Raw genomic sequence first — 26,395 nt, 5'->3', positions numbered from 1 at the left:
ATCCCCACTACTTACCTCCAGGATGCCGGCACCCGGATTCTGACAGGTGTTGGGATTCCGGCGCCGGTATTCTAAATGCTGGCATCCAATGTCGGGATACTGAACGTATCCTGAGCAATCATAGTAGTTTAGCTACTAGACACACACACTAACCTCAGTACATTTGTCTGTTGGCGGAATCAACTGTGCCTGTTGCATTACATCATTAACAATCATCTTTGCAATCTTCCAAGCCATTTCTTCTTGAGCCTAAAATAGAGGATAGGAGACTGTTACCCACAGCAAACAGTCAGCAATGTGAGCAGTAAGGATGCTACTGAGAAGAGCATGGCACCTATTTGAATATGAGATATAGATAGATACATTTGTTTTTTTCATTCAGAAAGCAAATTACTTTTCAAATAAGCATATATCCTTTATTTTTAGCAGTCCTAGCTTTATACAGAGCTGCTCTTTGTCATTTCACAATTTTTTACATGGAACAATGATACAGTATTATAGGTCGACGTCACAAAGCTACTCAATTGTGTTACACCAACAGTGAGTACATAGAAAGTTATATAGAGAAAATACACCATAATTAGATGCCAGATAACAAGGTCTCTCTGCCAAATTTCCAAAACATTTGTGCTCTTCTAATGTGCCTGATTCATGTCCGGATGGTAGTAAGTGTATTAACGCAGTTTTACGGAAGTGCCGAGGCCAGGGTCTGCATCAGTGGACGCAGATTGCCTGGACTCACAAGCTGAAGTCTACTCAGACTGGGCAGTGCTGCCACCATCGCAACCAATGGTCAAAATGGTGATCAAGAGAAGTGTCAACAGACACTGCACTAAGATCGCTATTGTGGGCAGCACAGACGGTGTAATGGTTAGCTTTACTGCCTCACAGCACTGATGTTGTGGGTTCCAATATACTGGTGGGTTAAGAGTGTGTGTGTGTGTGTGTGTGTGTGTGTGTGTGTGTGTGTGTGTGTGTGTGTGTGTGTGTGTGTGTGTGTTGCAGAATATGTGTGTACTGTATAGTTAACTGGTAATAAATAAATAATTGCTGTCAGGAGGCGTCTATTTCTTATAGAGGCCTCTTGCAGTGTTTTAATATTTGCTGGACGTTACTGCACAGGCACTTCCTTGCGGCTGTGCGAACCAGAATCAGGCCCTGCATGAACAAGATTATATTACACAGCACTGTAGGGAATATGTTCTCATTCACATCAACCACTGCCTATTGGGGTTTACACTCTGAATCCCTAAAACACATTAAGGTTAATTTTTTTTGAAAGCCAAATAACCTAGCAGTATGCCGAGAAGAAGGTACAGGGATGGAAGATCTACAGTGTCTAGATAGACAGAAAAAAGGTCAACAGGGTCAATAGGGTGACGGGGTCAAAAGGTCGACATATAATTTTACATGATTTTTAGTGTTAGGCCGTGGAAGGGGATGGTTTGGGTTAGGCACTAGAGGTAGGGTTAGAATTAAATAATTAAAACATTTTTTTTTAACATTTTCGGTGTCGATCATTTGACACTGTCGACCTTAGTCTATGTCGACCATTAAACAGTCGACCATTTGACCCTGTTGACCATCTGGTGTCGACCTATTTACGGTCTAGCTAAATACTGTAGATCTTTAATCCACACCCTGAGCGGAAACCCCACAAATAGGAAGAACATACAGACTCGATATGTAGGACTATGGGAAAAAGTGAGCCAGATCTAGTTATCACGTATTCGCAAGAAGCCTGCAGATCGATATACCAGTGAGTATTGGTGTATTTCCCAAAACTCCTAAGATCATTATTGGTTACTAGCGCACACACGACACGACTCTGATAATTATTTATCAGTCTTGTCGTGCCAGCAATGTGAGCAGTAAGCTGTGAATAACAAGAGATATGGTAAGAACTTACTTTTGTTATCTCTGTTTCTACGAAGTCCATAGGGTCCACAGGGTTGACCTTGGGGTATAGGTTGGGAACCAAATCCGGGCACCACGCAGTTAAAGCTTTTAGCTCCCAGGATGCACTGGGTCCACTCTCCCTATAACCCCACCCCCAAGCCAGAGGCACCTCAGTTTGTAAGTAGCCAAAGGCCGGAGGAGGAGAGAAAAAGAGAGAGAAAACTGGAACACTCAATAACCATACTCACCGAAATGGGAGACGGAAAACCGGTGACCAGCCACACAGCCCATATGAAGCCAGGTGCGTCAGGGCGGGCGCCCTGTGGACCCTATGGACTTCGTAGAAACAGAGATAACAAAGGTAAGTTCTTACCATATCTCTTGTTTTCTACTTCAGGGTCCATAGGGGGTCCACAGGGTTGACCTTGGGGATGTCCCAAAGCAGTTCAACCAAGGGTGGGGACGCTCCTGTGCTGAGAGGAGAATCCGTCGCCAAAAAGGAAGCATCCTGAGAGGCAAAGGAAACCAATGCCTAGAACCTTAAAAAGGTGTGGACAGAAGACCACGTGGCCACCTAGTAAGGTAAAACAGCCGAGGCGCCACAGCGAGCCGCACACATGGCCCGAGAAAAAACAAGCATCAACAACAGGAAGGCCTACCCATGGGTAGGCCCCTGAGGAAGACCTACGAGGCCATCCAGCCAACATTTGGTTATAGGCCGGCCATCCTTTCCTGTGAAAACCAGAAATCTCAGACCACCAATAAGGAGTCCGATTTCCGTAAGGAACCTGAACGGATCACAAAAATCCAAAGAGGCCAGACCACAGTCAATGAGGCCACACCAGCCGAGAGGACTGGGGACAGAATGGCCGTACCATAAGTTCCAGAACAATATGGAACCTGAAAACCACTAAGAAGCAACACAGGGCGAGAGCAACTCCCACCCTGACATGATGCCCTCCAGAAGAGGGAGCCACATGAGAACGCTCCCAATTCAGACACTCTCCTGGTTGATATAAACACCCTGAGAGAAAGAGAGAGCCTAAGCAATAGACCATGTAATGGCTATCACAACCAGCGGTTCCATTGACTGTCCCCGGAGGTAACGAAGAACCACTACTTACTCCCCAGGAGTCCCTAGGGAGGACAAATGGAGGCATAATCAAGAAAACACTCCAAAGGATGAACTGGATACCAGAGTGGAGCAATTCCATATCTTAACCATACTGACAGTGTAGAGATCCGCACTGTCAGGAAGACCAGGCCAAGTGTGAAACCCAAGCCAGCCGGAAGGAATGCCAGAATATCTGGAAATCCTGGACACCGGAGGATTGTATCGACAGGTACAATACCATAAGATTTATGGCTGCCACAGTTTGTGGTAGGTCCCAGCAAAAGCTGATCCATGTGCTCTAATCATTCCAACGATGACAAAGCCAGGGAAGCCGTAAGACCACTGTAAGGACACAGTCAAAGACAAACGACCCAGGTCCAAGGCAAAACCAAAGACCCTGAGACAACAGGTCCGGGCAGTGAAGCATCAGGGATGGAGTATCGATGTAGAGACTCCGAAGATCCAAGTACCCCTGACATCTGGGGCAATCAGGAGCCACCAGCAGGAAAGCATCTCCGTCTCGATTGAAAACACTTCCAAAGACCTTGAGGAAGAAGGGAGACCGGAGAACACAGGTACACAAAGTGGAAGGACCACTTCACCGACAAAGAGTCGCTGAAGGTTGCTTCAGAATCCCCAAAGCTGAACTGTAACACCATAGTGTGATAAAGTCAGAAGGCCATGAGGGTCACCTCAGGGGGGCCCCCCCTGCTCACCAGGAGATGAAACCTCTCTTGGGGAAGAGACTAGTCCCCGGGATGCACGTCGTGACGGCTGAGGACTCCCGCTTCCCAATGGAGAGCTCCTGAAATGAACGCTGCCGAGATGGTCGGGAGGAGACCCTCGGACTATGTCCGAATATGTGACATACCTGTCATTGCCACCCAACGAACAGTGTTGCTAAAAAGGAAGCCACTGTCCTGACCCTGTCGGACTGAACCTTTTCAGGTTCACCGGGAAACAAGAGTTATGCCAGAGTAAGTTAATTGACAGGGTGGAATCGACAGACGTCCAACTGCACTGAAAAGGATTCGATCCAGACACTGTCCATAGCAAAGAAAACCCTGGACGAGATGGCCATAGCCACCCGGACAGGGACCGACTTGCCTCCGGAGAGAGCATCATCGTTTGAACAGTTATCCGACAGAAAAAACTCATTCCATCTGGAGATGAGCCAATTATGGAAAGGCCTGGAATGGAACTGAGCCCATTCCACCATGCATCCCAGAGTGTAAAGACATCTGTCGACTGCGCAGACAACCATGTACTCCTAATGGAAGAGAGGAGATTCCGTCTTACGCCAGAAGAATTCTCAGATTCTGAGAATCCAGCAGGGATCCTAGATGAAGAATACCCAGAGAGGGATGCAGGGAGGACTTTTTCCCCGTTGATTAAACGTCTGCACCCTGAAGAAGCCACAGTCATCCTGACCTGGCCGTAAAGTACCCCGGTGATCCCGCTAAGAGCAGGAGGCCGTCCAGGTACAGGAGCATTGGGATATACTGAACAGAAGAACTGTCAGAAAATCCAAAACGCTGGTAAACCCCTGTGGGGCTGAGGACAGTCCCAACAGGCAGAGCCCGAAAAATTGTAAGTGTTGCTGTGATACAGCAAACCTCAGCCCATGCTGAGGAAAGGTCTCTGTAAGTACCCGTAGGCACGCGTCCTGTATATCCAGTGATACCATAAAGTCCCCAGGTTCCAAACATCGTATGATGGAGCATAGGGATTTCCTCCTGAGCCCAGGTAGCTTTAGGAACTGGTTCAGGGAATTGAGACAGAGAATAGGCCAAAGAGGACCATTCAGCTACCGCACCAGAAAGAAAGCAGAACAACCAGTCCCTCACTGAGATAGTGGGGATGGCCTAATTAGCTCCGCTTACCGCAACAACTGCATAGCTTTCTGGATCTGTAAGGCCCTTGTAAAGAGGGCGTACCCTCCTACCCACGTAGCCGCGGCAACTTGACACTAATACCGGGCGAACTGAGAAAATCGGTATCTCCCAGTTGTAGGCCTGTCCCGTCAGGCTGAAGAGATATCCGTAGGTTCAGAAGCAGGATCGGCTGGCAGTCCAGGCCTGCTCGGTACTGGATATGTCGGCCCTTGTAGATGCCGACAGTCTACGAAGAAACAGACCTTTAGGCTGACCCAGAGGACAAAAAAGACTTAACAGACTTAGTCTGAGGCCTTGTAGTGGGCATAGCTGAAAGCGGTAAACTTGTCGTTAGTAATACTGCCAATGTTACTACAATCTTGTCAAGGTCAGGACCAAACAATATCAACCCTAAAGATGGTATCTGCACCTCTGCATTCCCAGAGCGCAGCCATAGGGTATTACGGAGGATACAGTCGCAGCCGGAACTCTGAAAGTTAGGAGACTGGTATCCAATATAGGCATTTCCACCTATGACAACAGCATATATTACGTGAGCGACCAAATACATTTGAACCCCCGACGTGTTGGAGGGGAAAAAACGTTACAAATGCATCAACCCAATATGCAATAGTATTAACCAACCATGCTATAGCCATGGTAGGATGGATAACAACTCCTGAAAGCAAGTATACTGATTTCAGGCAGAGTTACCACCTACGGATCCGAAGAATCCGACCACGCAGGAATGGGAGGCGTAGTAACGTCTGTAATCAGACGAGTAACACGCCCATCCCCCCCAGGAGGGGCTCGTGATGACCCTCAGGGAATTTGGGACAGGAGGCCAAACACTGTTGTAACACCTCCTATCTGGCAACAGCCAGAGTCCCGCTATGCGATCCACCCGCTAGTCAGCAACAGGGAACCCGAAGGCACGCAATACTGAGGGTGTATGATACAGGTGCAGGTCAACATTCACTCTAACCAGAATGGACCTGCTACCAGCCCTAAAGCAGGGATAATAATACCTGAAATAGGCTTCCCCCCGTGTAAGAGGGAAAGAGCCCCGAACAGTACCCAGTTCACGGCAGAGCCAACTGGGAAGTAACCACAGGGCGTCAACCACGCCAATTAGCGTTTCGTAGAAAACGACATCCACCCAGGGTGGCTGTTGTGGTAATCCCTGCAAGGGGAATGACAGACTATTGTGGCACCAGGGGGAATTCATATACTGCGAAAAACCCCTGCAGGGAGCGGTAGTCTGTGTCACAGGGGAAGAGAGCAAGAAGCTGCGAGATACCCTGAGATGAAAAGGGCAGTATGGTGAAGTAACCCCAAGTGAGGTACAACAATGGGGCCCGCCCGGCGATCCGCAATTGAGAGGATCCCGAGAAAACAAACCGCCCAAGGGGGTCGTGAAAGAGGCCGGCACCAGATGACGCCACATACAGAACCCTTTATGAGTCAAATCCTCCGCACTAACACCTGCAGCACATGACTTGCAGGATAGTAAAAATGGGTGCAGTATAACGCTCTATCTCCTGGTCAGACATATCTGACCAATCTTGGCGGAAATATTAAGCAGCGCTATACTGGTCCTGACTGATGCCAAAAATTAGCTGCAGGGACCCATTTTCAGCGTATGCAACACACAGTTCCATCTAAAATATGGCAACGTGCAGCACGCAACAGTATGTGACAAACCACACAAATATTAACAAGTATATAAATGTGAGGTCTCAGAACCACCCTAAGTACAGCTGTATTAGGGCAGATAAAGAAAAGGGATAGATATACACTGACAGGTGAGAGAATAAAGTACAGTCAGCACTAGCATAAGTCACATACAATGCAGATATATACATATATACATAAACATGTCATATAATATACTGCACTATTACACTGCATTCAACTGCCCAGATTCAGTGTCTGGGAAGGCTACAGTGCTGTGTACACTGACCTGATGGTGAGGTACGCAGGGGGACTGGACTCACTGCCATCCTGAGAGATTTCTGCTGCACCACAGAGATAAAATGGCCGCTGGAGACCTCAGAGGAAGCGTGGCCCGCGGAGGAAGCAGCTCAGCGACGCCAGACTATGGATACTGAAAGGCGCGCTGAGCTGAGGGGAGGAGCCGCTGTAACAGGGAAGGCTGCCTCCCCTGGCCGGCTATTAACCCCCGGGACGCCGGCTCCCTGCACCGATCGTTAAGTCCCTGGTGGTCTAGTGGACACACGGGGTATGGGGGGCCCGCCGCCACTGCCGGCGCCTCCGGTCTGTCCCCTGAGACCGGAGGCACAGGACTGCATTTGAAATGCGCGGATCACCGCAAGCGGTGATCCGCGACCTTACCTGCTCCCCGTGGATCCGGCAGCAGTCCTGGGCGCCCACAGAGTCCGGCTAGTACAGACTCTGGGGTCCCGCTGAGATCCCCAGATCTGTACTGGCGTCTCATCGCCAGCGGGGTGACGGAGCGGCAGCTTAGACGTCCTATGGACAGTCCGACGCTGCCGCTCTGAAGAGTCCAAAGTCCATGGAAAAAACTTTGTCCCTAAAAAAATAAAATAAGCTTAGGGGCTGCTAATCAGCTCCCCCTGCGCTAACGGTGACCCGACTCCGGCCGGGCACCAACTTAAACTGAGGTGCCTCTGGCTTGGGGGTGGGGTTATAGGGAGAGTGGACCCAGTGCATCCTGGGAGCTAAAAGCTTTAACTGCGTGGTGCCCGGATTTGGTTCCCAACCTATACCCCAAGGTCAACCCTGTGGACCCCCTATGGACCCTGAAGTAGAAATACAAGTTTACATTTTCACGGATAGTGGTAGCAGCAAACTAGTACCCTGTACAGTATGACCCTCCTGCATGGGAATAATTACCTCATCAGTGCTTCCTTGAACCCACTTCTTCATAGCTTGTGAGAACATTGAACCTAAACACAAATAAAAGATATGGTGACACATACAATTGTATCTAACACGTGAAGCTAAGAGTTCAGATGAGAAGTGCAAGGCTCATCCATCCCTCGATTTTTACCCTCCTAACCAAAAATTAATCTGTTGCACTATAGACAATCACCTTTGGATTTCTTCACATCTGGCTCAGGCTCAGACTCACGGATGAACTGACCTAAGTCACTGACTGTACCAAAAGTCATTTTTCTGTGAATACATGAAAAGATGAACAAAGGTTATTTAATGCGAGATAGTAATTAAAAATAATACGTATGTTGCAAAGCTGGTTTCAAATGCTAAACAGTGTGCATGAGGCATTTTGTGCACACAAACTGTACACAAATTCTATGCACTCACATGCAAACTAGGGTGCACATGACAACAATCTGCAGTAAGGAAATGTATGTAGTAAACATGTACCCTTTATTGTGGAACTAACCCTACAAGAACCCAACAACTTGTACTCCTATTGATCAGAAAGATGCATGGTATAGAATAAGGTGTTATTACCCTGCATATGTTCGTTGATAAAGTGACTCAGGATCCAAACTTGCAGCATCGACAATTATTGCTTCATCAAAATTTTTCAGTATTTTTACAGTGCTCTTTTTGACATTAGGCTGAAACAAAAAGAAAATGTATTTACAACTATGTTTATAATGTTATATCTGTTACTTCCTAGATGGCACTAATTATGGAGTCTTATGGCTTGCTTAGAACAAAGTGTATACACACAGTGTTTGCTATCATCTAGCTTCATGGTGGAGCAGTACCTGGGAGGAAGAGGTGTCTGACGTGCCCGCATAGGGCACATGGTTGGGAGTGCCTTGATTCCCTTGGCTGGGATTCCCTGCTCCAGTCCAACTATAGTCATCCCCTCGTACTGAGTGGATCAGATCGTTCAAGTACTTATAATACAGATTGCTGGAGAGAAAGCCAGGCAAGAAGACCTGAAATATATATATTCATGCAATAAGTACTACTGACAAAGAATGAAACATAAAATACAGGAAAACATATGAAGAAAAACATGATGGTAGGGTATATACTACAAGTATTCAGTAACAAAGCCAGCAAACATAAGACTAGGTAATCACAATTTTACAGTTTTCAATAAAATGTTAATGTAATGTTGACTCAGGGTCTAATTGTTTATTTCCTGCCTTGACCACTAGAACCACCTTTCTTGACACTCAGCAAATTTGTACAGTATTTTGATAGGGATTTTCCAGTCCCAATGTATAGGTTATAGAAATTAGGAAAGAAGGAGCAGTTTGCAAGTGGCTCCATAACAAGTGAGCAGTTCTTTGTGGGACCTGAAGTAGAAACCCCTTATGGGAAAATCGCTGGTTTGTGCCTGAAATGTCTATCTAGACAAATGTGGTTACACTTGCGGTTTTCAAAGTAAAAGTTTATCTTAACTACATTTTTGGTCCTTGTCCCTTTTTTTAATATAAGCCCCATAAAAAGATTAGTCTTGGCAAAGGAAAGAAATATGGAGCGCTGTTGCATGCACACTGATCTTTTAAACAAAAAAAATTAATGAAAAAAGTGGGGGGAGGGACTTTAAGTCTCCACCGTATAAGATAGAAAGACGGGGGCACTTTTGTTTGAAAGAGGAGAGTCCCCTACTTAAAAAAAAGTGCACCCTTATTAGTTATTATGTGGTGATCACCAAACAATAACGGAAACTATACACAAAAAAACGAATTTAAAAAAAAAATAAAAAATCACATTTTCCACAGATGGAGGGTATCGAAAGTCCATACCCCCTCATCTCGTGCAAAATAAGAAAGTGATCCCTCACCTAATGAGGTAGGTTGTCCAAGTTTAAAATATAGTAGGCCTAAGAGTTTAAAGTGAAACAGCAAAAATGAAAAAAAAATATATATGCATTTTCATTTCAAGTGCAAATTTGTCAAAACCTACACATAGAATCCTGCTTTTTACTATTTTGAAAATCTAGAATATTGGAGAAACAAACCCCACAAAAGTATTTCTTTGTGGTGCTTATAAGACAGAAAAAAAAATTACATTTGCATTGGTACCCTTTCTTGAATTTCAATAAAAAGAAAATACTTTTTTGGTCATTTAGGTTTAAACATTTTTTGTGTTAGAATAAAAAGACTAATGGTATTTTCTGAAAATACAAAGTCTTCTAGAAAAAAAAAAGTCCAACTTGTGCAGGTACCGCACAAAAAAATCATCGATATTGATGTTGGAATGTGACGAGTGCAAATGTGAAGACATGGCCTCAGCACAAAGGTGCGAAAACTCTCAGCAGTGAAGAGGTTAAAGAATGCCATCACAATATGTTCCCCAATGCAATGTAGAGCACAAATAGGGAACATAAAATAAACACCCTATCGTTAATCTTTCATCACACAATTGAAAACAATTTAGCTTAAGCTTGCTATAGATTTGTACAAAGTGGAGGAAAAGATTTAAGTTGCATTTTAGTAATGTGGCAAAAGGTCTCCTTCAATCATATTTCAACTAGTGTCATATTATATATTTTGAAAACAAAAAAATGATGTAAGAATATACTACCAGTCCCAATAAACAAACTTTGCTAAACTTTCCTTAACATTCAATACCTATAATTGATATCGAGCACAGCTTCCAATAATAGGTATATTTAAAGTAGATATCAGAACTAGTAAAATAAAAAATGCATATATAGAATATTTTATTATTACCCAGTGAAAATGTTACTGTAATAAACAAGTCAAAATCAAGCCTGGTTAATGCTCGGTTTTGTTTCCGATATAGAAAATGCATGCTCCAGCCGGCTAAGAAGCCAGGGGGTTTATTTATAACCCGACACTTCTGCTCGAGTCTATGTCCGATATTTAAAAGGGCAGTGCTTTTACTAGCTATGTCTCGATAATAAAAGCACTGCCCCATTTAAATATTGGGCATAAACACGAACCAGAAGTGTCGGGTTGTAGTAAATAAACCCCCTGGTGTCTGTGCCACAACCTCACCTTTTCCATGGTAGTCCAAGCCTGACGTAATGGAGTGGTGAAGCAGTTTGGGAGTGGACCACCCTCCCTGCAAATGTTGGACTCAATTTCCAGCCGGACAGAGTCATCAAAGCCTAAAGGGTGTGTTGCTTGTAGGGAAAAATACCTAGATGTGACGAAGAAGAAATGCTTCAGATAAAGAGAGCTATGTATATGGTTATAGATCATGCTCAGTTACAAACAGTAGATTTGTGCTTAATGTTCAAAACAAACCTATCCCATAACGGAATCAAGAAACAGCAAGTGTAGAAAATGTACTGGTAGGTTAAATGACTCCTGACATACAAATTACCCCTAGTGTGTATGTGTGTGTGTACACCTGTGGTAGGGAATATAGATTGTAAGCTCCACTGGGGCAGAGACTGATGGGAATGGCCAAATATTCTCTGTAAAGTACTGTGGAATATGTATGCATTATATAAATAACTGGTATTAAAATAAATAATTATGAGATTTTTGTGTACAAGTTGTTTGTGCTGGGATTTAGATAATGATCTTGCTTCTGATTAGGCAGGAAATATGTAAGATAAACCACACAGAACCGGGGCTATAGGCTTAATTCTGATCAAGGTACCATGTTAGGTTTGTATGTCTTCCCCATGTTTGTGTGGTTTACCTCTGCATGCTCTGGTTTTCTTTCCTAGTCCAAAAAACCATACTGGTAGGTTAAATTAGCTTCTGACTAAACTAGTCCTAGTGTGTGGTAGGGAATTCAGGGGGAGATTTATCAAAGCTTGGAGAGAGACAATGTACCAATCAGCTTCTAACTGTTATTTTACAGCCTGTGTTCGAAAAATTACTGAAGCATATTGGTTGGTACTTCTTTCCAAGCTTTGATAAATCTACCCCTTGATGTGAACAATACAATACTCTGGAAAGCATTGTTTTATATGGTGGCGCTATACACAACCAATGATGACAATAATAATATTAGTCATATTGTAGAACAGACAGAATCAGAGAGTGCTGCCTCAGCTGGAACGAAGAAAGCGTCGCTGGACTCTTACACTACTTGGGGGGCTCGCTGTATAAAGAGGATCGCCGTACCGTAAATAAGCAATAACATCACACAAAATGGACAATTCAAGTTTAGATTAGTTTAACAGTAAAATGTTGTGTGCAGGGTGTGTAACCCCAAATGTTAAAAAGGGCCATCCCACCTTTTTCATTTATTTATTATAAAATTGTAGTGGCTTATAGATGTGCTGCGGGCCCAGTAGTTTTTTTTCCTCATATATATGGTAGTTAGGTTGGTCCCCATTAAATCCTTTGGCAGCAGGTAGTTGAACTCTCATTGACCATGTCAGCCTGGCTGTCACTGAGCCTGCGCAGACAGGGCAGATTCCCCCGCGTGCCACCATTGGAGAACAGGGTTGTAGGGCAGAGGAGCCTGGAGGCTGTCATTCATGGGGGCCCAGAGCTTGTGAGAAGCAGGGGACCCAGGAGCAGAGGCGGATCCTGCACCTTCCAAGTATATAAAAAGTGGCAGCAGAGAGAGATGTGCAGCGGTGTTGTCATGTAGCAGGGAAGAGAGTTACACTGTATCTGCAGGGAGAGCAGCAGAGGGGTGTCATAGGCAATGAAAATGCAGAGCAGGACCTGTGGAGCCTTTGTGTGCGCGGACCATCGAAGAAGAATGCCGGTGGGTCCCTGCAATGGAATCCGGCCGGTGATCACCGTACTGGAGCTTAGAGCCTGCCCTCCGCGTTGGTTACAGCTGCGGAACGCCAGGGGGATGCTGTTGTTGCTGCTGCCGGACTAAAGAAAAGTGCTACCAGATCGGAGAGAGGACACCAACCCCCCGAAAAGCACATACCTGTCAGTGACTGGGCCCCTGCCGAGGAGGTCGGCTGCAGGATCAGAGAAACCTGGAAGACGACTGAGCTGCCGCTACCTGAGTGGAGTGCCTGCTGTCTGGAACCCTGCCAGAGTAGAAGCACTGCTGCTGACGGGGTGTGAAGCCTGGACACTTGGCTCTTAGGAATGTTGCTGCTGGCCGGCTGCGAGTCAAGAGACCAGAGGACCCCCTCACCAGAGGACCCCCATCATCAGCACTTTCAGAATGGGCAGGCAGTGTGTAGACACACCTGGCAGCCTCAGGAGCTTGGAAGGACCCCTCTCTAAAGATTGCCACGGAGAGAGCTACCACTGGAAGAAGAGGACTCAGTGGAGGACCCTGGAGCCGGATTGACGATCCTGAGAGAGGTGGAGCTGTCCTGCCCCTGCCCATTGTCAGGAAGACCCCTGTTGCCGGGGAGAAGACCGCTGAAGAGGGCGACACCACTGAGGATAAACAGACGAGGACCCTAGGAGAGCACTGTTGCCACTGACCACTGATTAAAGAGCCCACTACTGGAAAACCTGCCCTGCGCAAGACAAGCACTGGAGAGAGTGGTCGCTGTGGAGAGGAGGAGCTGGGCACTGCTTAGGAGGGTGAGACACTGGTTATTTACTATCCTCTGCTGCTGGTGTAAAAAAAAAACAAACAAACAAACAAACCTTAGGCTCTGGACATTATAGAAGGGGAGCACAGATCCCTGGTATAGAAGGACACTTTTTACTGTTAATAAATTCTCTCTGTGGATGCTGAGAAGGGTGGGGATTTAAGGTTCCCTCTGTCCTTAGACTATGGTCTTTATATTTGGGAAGGTGAGAAAAAGGCCCACAGAGTTTAGGTTTAATGCATCTTGCCACAAGAGCTTGAACTTCACTAACTCTGTATACTCCTGCAATGCTTATGGTTATTTATAGTGTGCGGTCGCGCTTATAATTCATTGAACTGTGCATACCTGCAGGGCCTAGAGCTGTTTAATGCATGTTACCACAAGAGCTTGCACTTCACCGATTCCGTATACTCCTGCAATGCTTATGGTTATTTATTGTATGCTGACACAAGAGCTTACACTTCACTGACTCCGTATACTCCTGCAATGCTTATGGTTATTTATTGTGTGCGGTCGCACTTACAATTCATTGAACTGTGTATACCTGCAAGGCTTAAAAGTTGTTTAATGCATATTACCACAAGAGCTTACACTTCACCGATTCCGTATACTCCTGCAATGCTTATGGTTATTTATTGTATGCTGACACAAGAGCTTACACTTCACAAACGGTGTATACCTGCAAGGCCTAAAGTTGTTTAATGCATGTTGCCACAAGAGCTTGGACTTGCTATGAATTGCTTATATATTACTAGGTATAGAATTTGTTGCGTACTCTTGCACCCTTACAGGTTACTTTACTGAACATTCATTACAACTTAATAAAATTGCGTTGTACCTTGCAAATGTGTGTCATTGTGTCTGTATAATAGGGGAACACATTACACCCAGCTTGTCTGACTGATCTATACGAGCCTGGTCCTTAGTAACATTGGAACATCACACAGAGTATGTACAGTAACCACTGCTCTCATGGTGAATGCTATGCAGCCTTCTATGTGCAGAAAGGGTCATAGCTCCACTTCCTATTTATGTGCACATTCACCTCATGTAATATTTATTGTGGATGTCTGCGATTTTCCTCTAACATGAAAGCTTCGATGCCAACTTTATAATGCTGCCTATAAGGCGCAATGCTTACTTATCATAGAGGATCATTGCGTCGTTCTGCGCCTCCTGCCCATCGTATTGGCCGTTCTTGGCTGCAAGCTGAGACTGGAAGTTGTTGGCAGCCAGCCAGAATTGTAATATATTTACTGCATCTTCTTTTTCCATATACTGGTATTAAGAAAACAACAACAAAATAAAACAGTTACCACTTTTTAATAGGCCAAGATAATTAAATATACAGATAACTTTGTGCATTACGCAAGCTCAAATTATATAAATGGGTCATGTATCCATTTGGCCTTACAGGTAGCAAATTGCCCCAAACGGCAAACCTGTGTCGGGGAAGGGCCACTTTAATCTAGTATTGTGTAGTGCAAACAAAACAGCGTCTATGCGCCAAACAATGTTAGGATTTTTTCCAAGTTCCTAAATACTGTACTGTATTTAGGATTGCAAGAAAGTGGATCCAACTTTTTAAAGACAGAAGAACAGATGGTTCTTACATGGAGTGGTGAATACATCCTATAGCTGTGGATACCATTGGTGAACTTGGAAAAACTCCTAACATTGTTTGACGCATAGACACTTTTGTTTGCATTTATATTTTGTGGAAGGGGAACTACTTATGAGACTATCCCCCAGTGTCAAGTGCTGCCGAATGTAGAGGCGCTAGTGTTAGTCTATTATTGTTGTTAGTATTGTGTTGTGACTTTGTGTTCAGACATCACATGTGTATCAGAATAATTACTGAAAAAAAATCATATGAATCTCATTTAGACTAGTTGGTGTGTTCTGCTACTGACACGTATGCTCACAGCAATCACTCTGTAGTGCTAACAAAGTGTCATTTATGACAGAACTGGCTTGAAAAGAAATAATGATACCAGCAGAGATTGTTGCTGCGATTGGATACACAACGGAATAGACATCTGGGTTTAGCCACGGGCTGAAAAGGTACTGAAATAGGTGCACTTACCTCTGAGAAATAAAAGAGAGCGGATTCACAGAACAATATATCCGACAGGTAAACTGTTCCACTGGTCAACACCTCAATCTGGTATTTACAGAAATGCTGACTTCGCAAAAATTCAGAAAAGTGCCTGTATACAATGGTGAGAAAGGTCATAAGCATCTATACTTTGCTGTGTATTGCTGGCTATACACTGATCAAACGCACCGACAGACCCTACCGACCGACCATATAGCAGGACGGCACAGAATGGAGAAGAATGTTTACACTCTTGACAATGTCAGCAACAGGGAAACTTTCATAAACTGCTTAAAATTAATAAATAAAATGTATGGCTTTAACATTTCACTTGTTGTAGGAAAACACATTATTGTTGGATATAATGTTGGACATTTGTTGTGTAAATCTCCCATTATGCCAATATAAACAGTATATGACAATAAAAACTCACTCTTGTTCCATGGCATTAAATACTATGGACTGTGCTGTGACAAAGCAGTTGGGGTCCACTTGTCCGTCCTCACCACAGATCTTTGCTGCAAACAAGAACACATTTTATTGGGTCATGCACATTTCGTCTTAAACCAATTTCCTATTATTCTTCAAAATACAGTGCAAAAATGCCAACGTCTATGTTATGAATACTGCACGATTATAGTATTGTAAATACTGTACAGTAATATCAATCCATGGGGTCAATTAAATTATTTACAAACGTGAACTTGCATCATAAAACATGCATACATCACGGCAATGGCGATCTGCAGGACTCATGGCAATGTCGCACGTTTTTTCTACAAAAAGCGACTTGGCAGATGTGCATGAATAAGTGAGAAAATCATCCTGGACCCCAAAATAGTGGCAACTGAGATAGCAGGACCGTATAAAAGACGGTTAGTGGCCGTAAGTAAAGCATTGAAGGGTCTTAAAAAGTAGCAAATGGTTCATTTTTACATTTTTTCAGTAATCGTGGAAAAATTATAGCCAGAAAGTGTTTTTCAGCAAATACAGTCTTTACAGACATTTTTTATACCCCAAAATACTGTAAAGTGTTTTTTTTTTTGGTCTTTATAATTTGTAAAATGTTGGAAAAAAACACTTGTAACTCATCGGCAAGTTCAAAACCCCCTTTTCCCATCAAACAGCACTACATACTGTACATGTCCTGCATTTAACCCATTTTCAGCTATTTAGAGAACGTCACCAGAAAATGACATCTTTATTGGCCAAATTACACTATTTAAGTCCCTCCAAGTACATTATTTTTCATTGGGATGGCATTTCCCTACCTTTTCATCTGCTCAGGGGTGTGCAACAAAAATAAAACTACAAATTTCCTCTGAAAAAACAATGCGACCCCCACACGAGTTAGGAGAACAATGCATTTTATCAGGTTACCATGCACAATGATCGCACTTACTCGCTATTGCGCGTAGTTTACGTGCTATACTAGGTGAAGGACTATGTTCAGCAAAATCATCAGGTACCAAACGCACATCGGCCAATAAGATGAGGAGTTTGTGGTGTTTCTCCATTCAATTGCTGTCTGCGTAGCGGACAGCTCATCAAAGAGGAGGAGGAGACTGGCGTGGGCACCCTTCTCCTCCTGTGTTCCAGCGCCAGTTATCAGTGTTGGCACTCGGCACATAGCGCACCACTCGCTGCAAATAGAAGCTCAAGAGGAGTGTTCCAGCACAAGACTACAGGAACAGGAGAGGAGAGGAGACCCCAAAGATACTAATTGTGCTGCTTCAGTAGCCTGCTTTCACCAACCAAAGCTACTGAACAGTGCACCTCACAAGGTCAGATGCAAGATGTGCAACTATAAAAGCACAACACAAAAGGAGAGGGCTTAAACTTATATTTAATACTTTATCTTCATGTGGAGTACATCATATGACATTTTTTGTTATCTTATATTATGCTTCACGTACACAAGGAAAAAATTGAGGTTTGGGTGAAAATACAGTGTACAGGAATATATTTTTGGTGTGGTCCTTGGGCATATTATCATGATTTTAAACGTAGCACAAAAACGGTGACACGGATTACGTTTTTCAGAAGAAACAACTGCTTGAGGATTTAACTCAGCCAATGGAAAAAATATAGATAATGAAGTCTAATAAAAACATGCTTTCCATTTTAAGCAACCCTTGTACTAAATCTTCTCTTCCCAGTACTACTAATAATGGCACCCTTACCCTGTGGTCACAATCCATATCTTTTTTGGCAAGGTTCAGGCACTTGCACATAGCTGGGTACTCTGCCGGTCACCTCGGCCGCTTCTCTTATATCTCCATAGGTGGAATATGCAACATAGCAGCTATAAGTCTCTCACTTAGAGCGGCTTAGTGAGATCTCTCCTTTCACACAGAATGCTGAGCAGCACAGAAGGTTATCAGCAGAGGTTACAGCTATAAGCGAGCACAGCAGCAAATGGTTTGGCCCCATGGGTGGAAATCCCACCTTACTACTATTATTGCTGTGAAGGCTGAAGCAAAGCAACTATTTAAAGTGGAAAAGTCGTTTAAGTACCAAACTCTTGAAGGTTTATGAAAAAATAGAACAGGTTTCTCCCTCTGAGGAGGGTATTTATCAAAGTTGGGAGAGAGATAAAATTATGAGAGATAAAGTACTAACCTATCAGCTTCCAATTTACATTTTGCAGGCTGTGTTTATAAAAGGATAGTTAGGAGGCTGATTGGTTGCTCATTTACTTTTTACTATTTTATCTCCCAGCTTTGAAAAATACCCCCCTAAATCTGTCCGACAGTCAATCATAGGGGAAAAAAAAAGAAACCAGTACCTGAACGAAATGACAGCTGCGTATGTATACTGATTATCTCTGCACAAACAGCAGAGAAGGATATAATGATATTTACCTCGCCAGAATTTGACACCAGAAGAGAATTTACAGGCCAGTCTAGACCACCCTTTGTTGTGTGTGATTGCTATGGGTTTATTTAAATAGGTTATATCTAAGTCATTATAGGGTCGTATGTTTGTTCCATGCAATAATGGATCCATCACCCTTTCTGTAGCAACGTTATTCCTTGGTTAGCTTTCACACTTCCTCCCTACAATATCAAAGTATGTCCCTTAGTTCTAGACATGTCTTTCTCTTTAAGAAATACTCTGATATATTTGAATATTTCTATCATACCGAGATCTCCTATTAATGCTTTCTGTGCAAAAGATTGCTGGAAAAGGGGAAATCTGATGGGATTAATGACCACTCAGGGCTGAGAAATGTCCATGACTGAATCACTGACAAAGTCATTCTGGTCCAATCCCCAAACAGCTGCTGGTGTCTTTGTGCTCAGCTACATACACTACTGAAAGGGCTCTCAATATGATGAAACAACAAGAGATATGGTAAGAACTTACCTTTGTTATCTCTGTTTCTACGAAGTCCATAGGGTCCACAGGGTTGACCTTGGGGTTATAGCTGGAACAGGATCCATGGGCACCACACAGTTAAGCTTTTAGCTCCCAGGATGCACTTGGGTCCTCCTCTATACCCCGCCCCCGAGCCACAGGCACCTCAGTTGGTAAGCAGCCTAGGCCGGAGGAGAATATGGAACAGAGAGAAGGAAGACTGGAACACACAAGAAACCATACTCACAGAAATGGGAGACGGAAAACCGGTGACCAGCCACACAGCCCATTTGAAGCCAGGTGCGTCAGGGCGGGCGCCCTGTGGACCCTATGGACTTCGTAGAAACAGAGATAACAAAGGTAAGTTCTTACCATATCTCTTGTTTTCTACTTCAGGGTCCATAGGGGGTCCACAGGGTTGACCTTGGGGATGTCCCAAAGCAGTACAACTAAGGGCGGGGACGCTCCTGTGCTGAAAGGAGTACCCGGCGCCCAAAGGATGCATCCTGAGAGGCAAAGGTGTCAAACGCATAGAACCTCAAAAACGTTTGAATTGAAGACCAAGTGGCCGCCTTACACAGCTGAACAGCAGAAGCGCCACGTCTAGCAGCCCAAGAGGGACCCACAGAACGAGTGGAATGAGCCTTAACAGAGGCTGGCACAGGTAAGCCCTCCTGTGCATAAGCCTCACAAATAACGGAACGAAGCCAACGGGCTAACGTTTGTTTGTTGGCAGGCCAACCCCTCTTGTGAAAACCAAAGAGGATAAACAAGGAATCAGACTTCCTAACCGAAGCCGTCCGGTCTACATAAATTCTAAGCGCCCGGACCACATCTAAGGAAGTCTCACCAGCTGAAAGATCAGGGGACTGAAAAGCTGGCACAACAAGTTCCTGATTAATATGGAACTTCGAGACCACTTTGGGCAAAAACTCAGGACGAGTGCGGAGCACCGCTCTGTCCTGGTGAAAAATCAGGAAAAGAGGGCGACAGGAAAGCGCCCCCAATTCAGACACCCTCCTGGCCGAAGCAATTGCCAGGAGAAAAACCGTCTTAAATGTCAGCCACTTGAGCTCCACCGCCTCAAGAGGCTCAAACGGAGGACCCTGCAGGACCCGTAGCACCACCGCCAAGTCCCAAGGAGCCACAGGAGGCACAAAGGGAGGCTGGATCCTGAGAACACCTTGGAAAAAGGTGTGAACGTCCGGTAGTATTGCAATCCGCTGTTGAAACCACACGGACAAGGCGGACACATGAACCTTCAGAGATGCAAGGCGTAAGCCGAGATCCAATCCTGACTGAAGAAATTCCAAGATCCTAGAAACTCGGAACACCTGAGGATCATAATGTCTGGACTCACACCACTGAAAGTAAGTGTGCCACACTCTGTGATAAATCCGTGCTGAAGCAGGCTTGCGTGCCCTGAGCATGGTACCAATAACCGAACTGGAGAAGCCCCGAGACCTCAAGACGGCTGTCTCAAGAGCCACGCCGTCAAAGACAGCCGACCCAGATCCGGGTAAAGGCAGGGCCCCTGAGACAACAGGTCCCGACGCTGAGGAAGAAGGTACGGAGCGTCGATGGAGAGGCTCCTGAGATCGGAGTACCAAGGACGTCTGGGCCACGCCGGAGCTACCAGCACGAGCATGCCGCCGTCCTGCTTGAATTTCCGCAGAACCCGAGGAAGCAGGGATAGCGGAGGAAACAGATACGCCAGGGGAAACGTCCATTTCACCGACAGCGCGTCCACCAGACTTGCGCCTGCGTCTCTTGTCCTTGACCCGTAAACGGGCAACTTGTGATTGTGACGGGAGGCCATCAAGTCCAGCTCCGGCAGTCCCCACCTGTCCACGAGTAGCTGAAACACCTCTGGGTGAAGCGACCATTCCCCGGGATGCACGTCGTGACGGCTGAGGAAGTCCGCCTCCCAATTGAGGACTCCGGGGATGAAGACCGCCGAGATCGCCGGAATGTGACCCTCCGCCCAAGTCAGGATACGAGACACCTCCGACATCGCTGCCTGACTGCGAGTTCCGCCTTGGTGGTTGATATACGCCACCGTGGTGGCGTTGTCGGACTGCACCTGTACCGCCCTTCAGTGAAGAGCGGGGCCGGACGACTGCGGGGCCCTGTATACTGTCCGCAGTTCCAGGATGTTGATGGGGAGAAGTGCTTCTTCCGCTGACGAACGACCCTGAAGCGACAAAGAGCCGGTCACTGCCCCCCAACCCCGGAGACTGGCATCCGTCGTGAGCAGGACCCAGTCCGGGATCCAAAATGGGCGCCCCTCGACCAGATGAGTTGTCTGAAGCCACCAAGCCAAAGATTGCCGAACGTCCGGAGACAACACCAGCACCTGAGAGCGGATCCGGTGAGGTAACCCGTTCCATTCTGATAGAATCAGCCCCTGCAGGGGCCGGGACTGGAACTGGGCAAATTCCACCATGTCGAATGTCGACACCATGGACCCCAGAACTCTCATAGCCGAATGGACCGACAGACGGCAACGGCTCAGGCAACTGTGTATCCGCAGCTGTAGGGAGGCGACCTTCTCCGGAGTCAGGAAGATCCTTTGCTGACGCGAATCCAGCAGGGCTCCCAAATGAACCATCCGCTGTGATGGAATCAGGGAGGACTTTTTCCAATCTATCAACCACCCGTGTGCTTGCAGGCAAGCGATCGTCAGGTGGAGATGTTGAAGCAGTACCTCCGGGGAGCTCGCCAGCAACAGGAGGTCGTCCAGATACGGCAGCAGCCGTACATTCTGGTTCCGAAGATGTGCGGCCATGACCGCCATAATCTTCGTGAACACCCTTGGTGCCGTGGAGAGACCAAAGGGTAGCGCCCGGAACTGATAGTGGTGTTGAAGGATAGCGAACCTCAGATACCGCTGGTGTGAAAATGCTATCGGAACATGGAGGTAGGCGTCCTGGATGTCCAGGGACACCATGTAATCCCCCGGTTCCATCGCCAGAATGATGGAACGTAACGTTTCCATCCTGAACTTGGGAACTCTGAGGAATTTGTTCAGAGACTTCAAGTTGAGGATAGGGCGATGAGAACCATTGGGTTTCTGCACCAGAAACAGAGACGAATAATACCCCGTCCCTCGTTGTGATAGAGGAACGGGAACAATGACCCCTGCTTTCAACAAGGACTCTATAGCCTCCTGAACCTGTAACGCCTTGGTCTTGACCTGAGAAGGACTTGTGCAGAAAAACTGGTGGGGTGGTCTGTGCCGAAAAGACAGGGCGTACCCCTGGGAGACCACTTCTCGAACCCAGGCATCCGTGGTGGTATTGTGCCAGCACTGGGCAAATAGAAGAAGTCGGCCTCCCACTCTGAGGTCCCCCAGAGGGAGGCCCGTCCCATCAGGCCGCAGGTTTATCTTCCTGCTTGGAAGAAGGGCGCCGAGCACTCCAGGCTTGCTTCTTGGGTTTAGAGGCAGTCTTACTCGCAGACTGTCTCGGGAAGGACTGACCTTTCGCCTTACCCTGAACCCGAAAGGAACGAAAAGCCGAACTCCGAACCTTAGCAGGCAGTGCCGCCGAAGGGAGGAAGGCCGACTTGGATTTAGCCAGGGTGTCCACTATTTTATCCAAGTCCGGACCAAATAGTAATTCCCCATTGAAAGGTAAGGCCTCCAGACCCTTCTTTGAATCAGAGACCGCAACCACAAGGATCGGCGGCCAGACACCGCTGCAGCCGATACCCGCGAGGTCAGCAGACTAGCATCTAAAGAAGCTTCACCAATGTAAGAAGCAGCGTCCCTCACTTGTCCCAACAACGCCCGCTGGACATCCGGAGCGTCGTCTGGGAAGGTATCTTCCAATGCATTGGCCCAACCCTCAATGGCCTTGGCCACCCAGGAGATGGCCACCGCCCCGGAGAGGGAGTAAATAGACTTTAAGCAAGTCTCAACTTTCCTGTCCGTGGGATCCTTCAGCGAGGATATCGACGGTAATGGTAAGGTGGCGCACCGAGTTAAACGGGTGACATGGGAATCCACCGCCGGTGGAGTTTCCCATTTTTTACAATGTGCCTCAGGGAAGGGGTAATTAGAAGCCAACCGCTTCTGAGGAAGGAATCTCTTACTGGGCGCCTGCCAAGCTACCGCCATATGATCCATCAACTGATCCGACAGGGGAAACACCGCAGAAGCCACCTTAGTTTTTTTTAAACTAGGAAACTTCGACTTAGGAACCGGTGCCTCATCCTCTATAAGAAGAATAGCTCGCACCGCCCTAACTAGTGCTCGCACATTAATGGACGACTTGGTATCCATTTCCTGGACCGAGGCGTCCGAGTCAGTGTCATCAGGGACCTCCCCATCATCTGAGGAACCCTCTGAGTCCGATACCTGAGCAGCCCGTGTCATGAGTGGGCGTTTTGAAATCCTAGAAGGCATGTCAGTCTGCAACATTGACTGAAAAGCCGAGGAAGCGGCCGCCAAATTTTGCACGGAGTTGGAGAGCACATCCACCCATGGTGGAGGAGTCGCCATAGGGGCCTGAAAAGGTACCACAGGCTTCTGCGGCACAGGGGAAACCTGTATATACATAGGCAACCCCGCATAGGGACCTACTGATTGAGACCCAGGAGGACTCCGCAATAACTGCGGGACACCCGGGGAATGGGGGATGGTCGGCTGGGGCACCGCCCTAGTAGGGAGAGCAGTCGGGACCGACAGACGGTCCGCAATAGACACCAGCACTTGAGAAAACATCGCCCACGGTGGTTCCTGCGCCAGAGAAGGTCTGGATGGGCCAGGAGCCACCTGGCATCGACTACACAGGCCATCCTGTGACAAATCCTCCCTATCTACTCCTGCAGAACAGCGTCCGCAGGAGGCCAACACCGGAGCCACTGAGCGCTCAACCTCCTCGTCTGACATGACAGAATATATTATATATCTGGCACCAGGGTAGAAGTAAAACGCACTCACCGGTGTGCTGAACAACAGCCCACAATATGGCACTGAGTAGCACACAACTGTATGTGACGGACCTCACAAATACGTGATCTATATAAGTGAGGTCAGTAGAAACGCCCCTCCCCCACACACCTGTAGGGCTTGTAGGAGAAGTAAAGGGATAGGTATAAGCTGACAGTAAGTAGAAAATAAGCACAGACGGCAGCACTAGCAATAGTCACATACCATGCAGGAAGATATACTCACTGCACCTTTACACTACAATCAACCTGCCCAGATTCAGTGTCTGGGAGGGCTATAGTGCTGTGTACGCTGTCCTTAATCAAAGGAGAGGTACACAGGGGGACCGGTCCGCGTGCTCCCTGAGATCTGCGCTGCCACTGGGAAAATGGCCGCTGGAGACCTCAGAGGAGGAGTGGCCGTGTAACTGCAGCTCAGCGACGCCAGACTGCGTGCTGAAAGGAGCGCTGAGCTGAGGGGAGGAGCCGCTGACAGGGAAGGCTTCCTCCCCTGGCTGGCCATAACCCCAGGGATGCTGGCTTCCCGCTAGCCCCTTTATCCCTGGTGGTCTAGTGGTCCCACGGGTTATGGGGGGGGGCCCGCCGCCACTGCCAGCAGCCTCCGGTCTGTCCCCAGGACCGGAGGCTAAAGGACTGCATTTAAGGCATTCCGCGCGCCGCCGCTAGCCAGCGACGCGCGGCTTACCTGAATCCCCGGCGACTCCGGCAGCAGTCCTGGGAGGTAGACAGAGTCCGGCTAGTACGGACTCTGCCCTCCCGCCGCGATCCCCAGATCAGTACTGGCGTCGTGGCGCCAGTCGGGGATCAGAGCGGCAGCGTGGGCGTCTGTACAGACAGCCCTTCGCTGCCGTCTGTAGTAAAAAGATTAAAATAAATAAAATCTAACTTAAAATAAAAAGCTTCTGGGGGCTGCTCCTGCAGCCCCCCTGCGCGGTGACCGACTCCGGCCGGGCACCAGCTTACACTGAGGTGCCTGTGGCTCGGGGGCGGGGTATAGAGGAGGACCCAAGTGCATCCTGGGAGCTAAAAGCTTAACTGTGTGGTGCCCATGGATCCTGTTCCAGCTATAACCCCAAGGTCAACCCTGTGGACCCCCTATGGACCCTGAAGTAGAAATAATATTATTAAAGAGGTTAACTTTTGGCATAATTAAGTAGACCCTTCATAATGCATCCTATGTCAGTCACCATGGAACATCCAGTGCATTGGCCCAGGCGTGCAACCAGCATGGAGTGTGATCTAAGGGCCTGATTCTGAGGAGGACTAAATGGGGATATTTTTGCAGAACCAGCGATTGTTTGCTATTGCATATGGACGAACGCCGCACTGAGAACGCGCAGCGATTGTTTTGCGACTGTGTATGTATATTGGAACCATTCACAAAGTGAGCGACAGGGATTCAGCCTTTGGGGAAGTAAAGGGGAGGGGGGGGTGGAGTTAGAAGAACGCAGGTGTCTCTGACCATTTTAACGCTGACACATGGGCGTGTATAAATTAGACATTGTGTTCTCCTGCGCAGCATGAGAGCTCTCTGCATGCTAGGAGAGCTGCAGTGTTTGCCTTGCACGTTGCATGACAGCCTTCTGTGCGTTGATATTACTGATGTTTACGTTATTGCACGTTGGCGGACGGAAATGAGAAGGCAGCAGTGGGTTGTCCCTATGCTCGGCTGTGCTTTGAAAGGCATTAGCATACTTTAGCAACTGTGATCCATAAGTGAATGCAATTCAGATTGCATTGCCGTCCGTCTCTGAATCAGACCCTAAATCTGATCCAGCTAATTAACTAGCACAGGAAGAAGTTTGCAGTAAGTGAGGCACATGACCTGGATCCTATTAACAGAACCTTCCCCCTAATCTATTAATGTTCCATAAAACAAGCCTACCCGACACCGTTACTTCTCATGTTAGAAGTAATAGTAGGCATCTGTAATAGCTTAAACATATTTTAACATTTCTATCAGGTTTGCTGAAGCAGTGTTCCCCCCTACCTCACTCCCTATAAAGTAGGGCTCGCCGCTACCTGAACCCAAACCCCTGTCACACTTTCTCCCTAAATTATTTCTCCATTTGCATCCATTGGTAAGTAGTGGGGAGTTTGACAGTTAAGATGTCGACACTCACAACAGGGACACTGAAGTAGAACCCAGGATGTCATCGTGTTAATAATGAGTTTTATAGCATTTTAACAGTGTCAGATTTGCAACTCTAAACATGATGATGAGAAATAATCATCTTTGAAGTTGTAAATCTGACACTTAAAATGCTGTTAATCTAGTGTTCATTCTAGCACCCTGCACCCGTCATAACCCGTGCAGGTCATCTTTCCTTCCTGGGGTGTCGTTCTCTGCTCTGGTGCTTCTAGGACACTCAGCTAATGCAACAAACTTTTGAGATACAGACCAGCCTGTGCTAGAAGCACCAGAGCAGAGGGCAACACCCCAGACAGGAAAGAGGAACTGCCCGGGTTGTGACAGGTGCAGGGTGCTAGAATGAACACTATTAAATCACATTAACACATCAGCATGCCGGGTTCATCCACACAGTGTCCCCGTTGTGAATGTCAACATTTTAACTGTGGAACTCACATACCCAACCCGCATCCATTTACCGCTCCTTAACTTCATAACCTCAATTTTACAATATTTGCTTCCACACAGGTTTAATACCAAATGT

General features: G+C 46.7%; 1 protein-coding gene across 1 annotated transcript in view; it reads right to left on the bottom strand.

Annotated features, from left to right (window-relative positions):
• The window catches only part of AKAP10 (A-kinase anchoring protein 10), a 94,333-nt gene that overhangs the window by 14,336 nt on the left and 53,602 nt on the right, over nt 1–26,395 (bottom strand). Inside the window, exons 6-14 of the mRNA XM_088453665.1 lie at nt 15,841–15,925; nt 15,396–15,519; nt 14,451–14,587; nt 10,827–10,971; nt 8,613–8,789; nt 8,350–8,459; nt 7,964–8,046; nt 7,765–7,817; nt 154–249 (exon numbers count right to left, since the gene is read on the bottom strand). Of these exons, the coding sequence (XP_088309791.1) occupies nt 154–249; nt 7,765–7,817; nt 7,964–8,046; nt 8,350–8,459; nt 8,613–8,789; nt 10,827–10,971; nt 14,451–14,587; nt 15,396–15,519; nt 15,841–15,925 (1,010 nt within the window). The remainder of the gene's footprint in view (nt 1–153; nt 250–7,764; nt 7,818–7,963; nt 8,047–8,349; nt 8,460–8,612; nt 8,790–10,826; nt 10,972–14,450; nt 14,588–15,395; nt 15,520–15,840; nt 15,926–26,395) is intronic.

The sequence above is a fragment of the Taudactylus pleione genome, unplaced genomic scaffold, assembly GCF_031769625.1.
Source record: "Taudactylus pleione unplaced genomic scaffold, aTauple2 ptg000585l, whole genome shotgun sequence".
In the NCBI taxonomy this organism is placed as follows: domain Eukaryota; kingdom Metazoa; phylum Chordata; class Amphibia; order Anura; family Myobatrachidae; genus Taudactylus; species Taudactylus pleione.
This window is presented reverse-complemented; position numbering and strand designations above follow the sequence as displayed.